Consider the following 4011-nt stretch of genomic DNA (forward strand, 5'->3'; position numbering starts at 1 on the left):
AGCTGTCCCGCCCATATTTGAAACCAAACCACGTCCCTGCCTCAACCCCGTTTTCAATTAGCGCCACAATTTCTTAGCGAACCAAAAATAGTTTTACGCTTCTCATTAGGCTGCAACAAACTAGATCTCTAACGTTGTGTTTTGCTTCTACAAAGCACCCCCACTTTACCTAACGACGTCACTGTAGCTGTCAGTCTCCACACTTAAAGGTCGACTGGCTGCTTGTTTTGAAAAACTATTGTATGACACCCTACTAAATGATATCTACATTAAAGTTAGCTAGAGCTAATTATCTTGATTAATTTGAATGTAACCAGCGGCTAGGACAATAACGTAACGTGACATCATGCAACCTTAGGCTATTTGTAATCGAGTTTATATAGGCTACTGTTTAAAAATAAACAGTTCAGCACAGGTAGAACTAACACCTAGATTTTGTTGTCTTCTTTTCTACCATTTTTACTACCGGACCACTTCAGGAGTCGATGTACGGTGAAGGTCATCAAAGCGTTAGAGCAAATAAACAGTTTCCAGGATACGTACTGCTGGAAAATCACTTTTAATGTAGTAAATCCTGTTTTCATGTTTTTACAAAAGAGCTTGTATTGACTTGTGCTTCTATACTCTTTGTTTTTACTTAACCAAGAAAACCCTTAAGGGATTCTGTGCAACACCCTTCATTCAGTAAGTCCCTCAGCTAAGGAGAAAGTGTCATACTTAAGGGGAAAACAAATGGATGCGCAGCAGTCCTGTTTCCAAGGTATCAACGTTGTTTTCTTGCATCACAAAAAAGTGTTCTATTGACTTTCTTTTAGAATGTTTCCTCCTATTGTTGACAGGGCTTCGAGAACTAACACTAACTTTCTGTAACCACTGGAAAGCACTACCAACACAAGTGAGACACACATTTGCATTACAAGTCTTAAATTAACTTCATTGTAGATTGTAAACTTTTTACTAAAGACAGAAGACATTTTCCTGTATAATTTACCATTATGGATAAGGTGAGCTAAGGCGCTGACAACGTTTCACTGTATATTATTATAGATCTTAACTAAATAGCATCTATGTTGATTGTTTATGAGAGTAAAAAAAATAATGAGTTCTGTGTGTGTTGCTATTTCAGAAGCGTGTCAGGCATCGTTGCGGCTGTCACAGACACACTCTGCCTCAGGATGACAACCAGAGTGCTGCCTCTTTCTACTCGAGGAAACGGATTAAGTCTGAAAATGGTTCGGTCCATATCGAACTCACCCACCAGGATCCTTCCCTCATACACCCCCTCACCCCCAAGATGGACGTTTCCGCACAGGGTAGTTCACCCAGAAGCGAGATAGTTCACTTGGCTGGAGGGGTGAAGGAAGATGGCATGGTTCTCAAGAGTGTACTGACAGCTCCCAGGGCTCCTGAGGCTATGTTCTTCCCTGCCCTGAAGGATTCTTCCCTCAAGGCTGAGGTAACTCAGCTGTGGAGTCACAACGATTTCTGTAATTTTCTGTGATAGTACCAGTACCTAAAGACACTTCTTCTACAACAGAAAAGATCCTCATGTTCAAACTGCAATCCACGGAAACTTCTTCCCCTTTCTTCTCTTATTGTCTCACCCTCCACCTCTCCCTCCCTCTCCTCCATCTCTCCCTCCCTCTCCTCCATCTCTCCCTCACCCTCTTCCATCTCTCCCTCCCTCTCCTCCATCTCTCCCTTACCCTCTTCCATCTCTCCCTCCCTCTCTTCCATCTCTCCCTCACCCTCTTCCATCTCTCCCTCCCTCTCCTCCATCTTTCCCTCACCAGGCCGAGGAGAGGGCGAGAAGGGAGGCAGAGTTGCAGAGAAACCTGCAGGGTACAAAGCTCCCTCTGGAGGACAGGCATGTCCGCAACGCCGCCATTCTCCCAGACCTCCGTGACCCTCCTGCCCCCAACCTCCTGGATGCCCAGGAAATGGTTCTCAAGAGCATACTGACGGCTCCCATGGCTCCTAAGCTCATGTCCTTCCCTGCTCTGAAGGATTCGTCTCTCAAGGCTAAGGTAACTCAGCTGTTCAGTCAGAACGGTTTATCATTTTCAGAAAAATATGTTTTTACGTCTCAGTAGAATCTAAAAGCAGTACCTTAAGAGACCTCTTGTACAACCGAAGGATCCTCAAGTTCAAATTGCTCGACGCTGAAACATCTCTCTTCCTCTCCTATTATCTCACCCTCCTCCATCTTTCCTTCACTCTCCTCCATCTCACCCTTCCTCTCTTCCATCTTTCTCTCGCCAGGGCGAGGAGAGGGCGAGGCAGGACTCAGAGCTGCAGGGAAACCTGCAGGGTACAAAGCGCCCTCTGGAGGACAGGCACGTCCGCAACGCCGCCATTCTCCCAGACCTCCGCGACCCCCCTGCCCCCAGCTTCCTCACTGCCCAGGAAATGAACCTCATCTCGGGGCATGCTTGCCCTGAAGGACCCCTGGGGATCCACAATCGCACCATAGAACAATACAAGCAGATCTACAACTCGGTGGTGGACCCTATCCGCCGTTCCACCCCAAGCCGCAGCTTGGCCCTGGGACGCAGTAACAAACAGCGCCTGTGGGAGGCGCTGGGCGGCCCCTCTCTGCACTGGGCCAACGTGGGTCAGGCAGGACAGCTGCAGGTGTGGGAGAGCTACGATGTCACAGCCCTTCACTCTGTGGTGCACATAGATCTGGATACCAGCCTGGAACCTGACAGTCCACCTCAGCCTAGAAGAAAGAGGGCCAGGCACTGAGGCTGAGATTTCCACACACGTACACACACATACACACACGTACACACACGTACACACACACACACCCACACAATTTTCTATTTCTGAAAAGGGCTATATGAGTGAGCCAAATTTATTTTTTAATTCATCTTTCTTTGTTTGTGTAATAAAATAAATGTAATGTCTGCATTCATTTCCTTGGTCTGAATAAACTATAGGTCACAAAGTAGTGTCGGTATTGTCATGAAGATATTAAATGAATCAGAAATACACAAGTATGGACTCTACTTACTCTTTTATAAATCGAATAGACCAAGTGGTAAAACCTGATTAGCACTCCCATCGCGTAACAGGGATAAGAGCTTAAGACTGACAGGCTCAATAAATCATTCACTTCCCCCCCTTCTCCCCACATCTCTCTCTTTCTTCTTCCTTCTTGTTCTAGCCAGCTGATCAGTATGTGAGGTAGCCAACTCTTTATGCTACCTGATGTTATTTTGTGATCAGTACAGCCATGCAGCTTAATGGCATTCACTCCCATTAAGGTGGATAAGTGTGTGTGTGTGTGTGGCTGTGTGTGTGTTCTTCTGCCACAGACTAAATTCAGTCTCCTGCAGTGTGGGCTTGTGTCATCTCCATTAGCCTATCTGTAGCACTGCTTTTTATTCCACAGATGGAATCATTGGGCAGCACTTAGTGGGATTGCCTGCATTATATCACCAGGGTGGACAGACGCCCCCCTCAGAGGCTACAACATGCAGACCCTCCTCCATCCCTCAATTCCTCCCCATCTCCCTCTTTACCTCTGCCTATACCATCCCTCTTCTTATAGAACTGAAAACCCGTCCACCCTGCCTCACCTCTTCCTTCCTTCCTTCCTCCATCTCTCATCCTCTCTCCCCCCAGCTCTCAATCCCTCCCTCTCTCCGTCCCTTCATCCCTCCAACTGCACACTCCTCCCCTGGCCTCTCCTCTGAAGTCCTGCTGACTCACTCCGTAGACATGCTTCGTTGCCCTTCAGGATGTAGCTGTATGTGCGTGTGTGTGCAGTGTTTAGGGCACGGGAATTTCACTGCTCTCACCCCTCTTCTTCCGTCTCTGGACGTCTCGTGTGAGTCCCAGAGCAATGTTATTACCTGAGACAGAAGGCAATCCTGCTGTGTGTGTGTGTGTGTGTGTGGGGGGGGGGGGGGTGTGAACTGTCAGAGAACATCAAACAGAAGCTCACAAAGCTTGACAACGGCGCCTCTGGAATATGACGATGTCAGAGGATCGTCTGCTGGA

General features: G+C 47.4%; 1 protein-coding gene across 3 annotated transcripts; it reads left to right on the top strand.

Annotated features, from left to right (window-relative positions):
• The first annotated feature begins 263 nt into the window (after positions 1–263).
• Positions 264–2957, top strand: LOC146268503 (uncharacterized). 3 transcript variants are annotated; one of them, XM_084666982.1, is made up of 6 exons: positions 264–487; positions 647–760; positions 840–895; positions 1127–1456; positions 1794–2027; positions 2263–2957. In XM_084666982.1, exons 2-6 carry the CDS (start codon positions 733–735, stop codon positions 2746–2748), a joined length of 1134 nt encoding a protein of 377 aa, XP_084523108.1. In that variant the 5' UTR covers positions 264–487; positions 647–732; the 3' UTR covers positions 2749–2957. The 3 variants fall into 3 exon arrangements, with proteins under 3 accessions (XP_084523108.1, XP_084523109.1, XP_084523110.1); XM_084666983.1 differs by lacking the exon at positions 840–895; XM_084666984.1 differs by lacking the exons at positions 264–487; positions 647–760 and having other exon boundaries at positions 867–1004.
• The last annotated feature ends 1054 nt before the right edge of the window (positions 2958–4011 follow it).

The sequence above is a fragment of the Hypomesus nipponensis genome, chromosome 11 (genome assembly GCF_054491055.1).
Source record: "Hypomesus nipponensis isolate SF chromosome 11, ASM5449105v1, whole genome shotgun sequence".
Taxonomy (NCBI): domain Eukaryota; kingdom Metazoa; phylum Chordata; class Actinopteri; order Osmeriformes; family Osmeridae; genus Hypomesus; species Hypomesus nipponensis.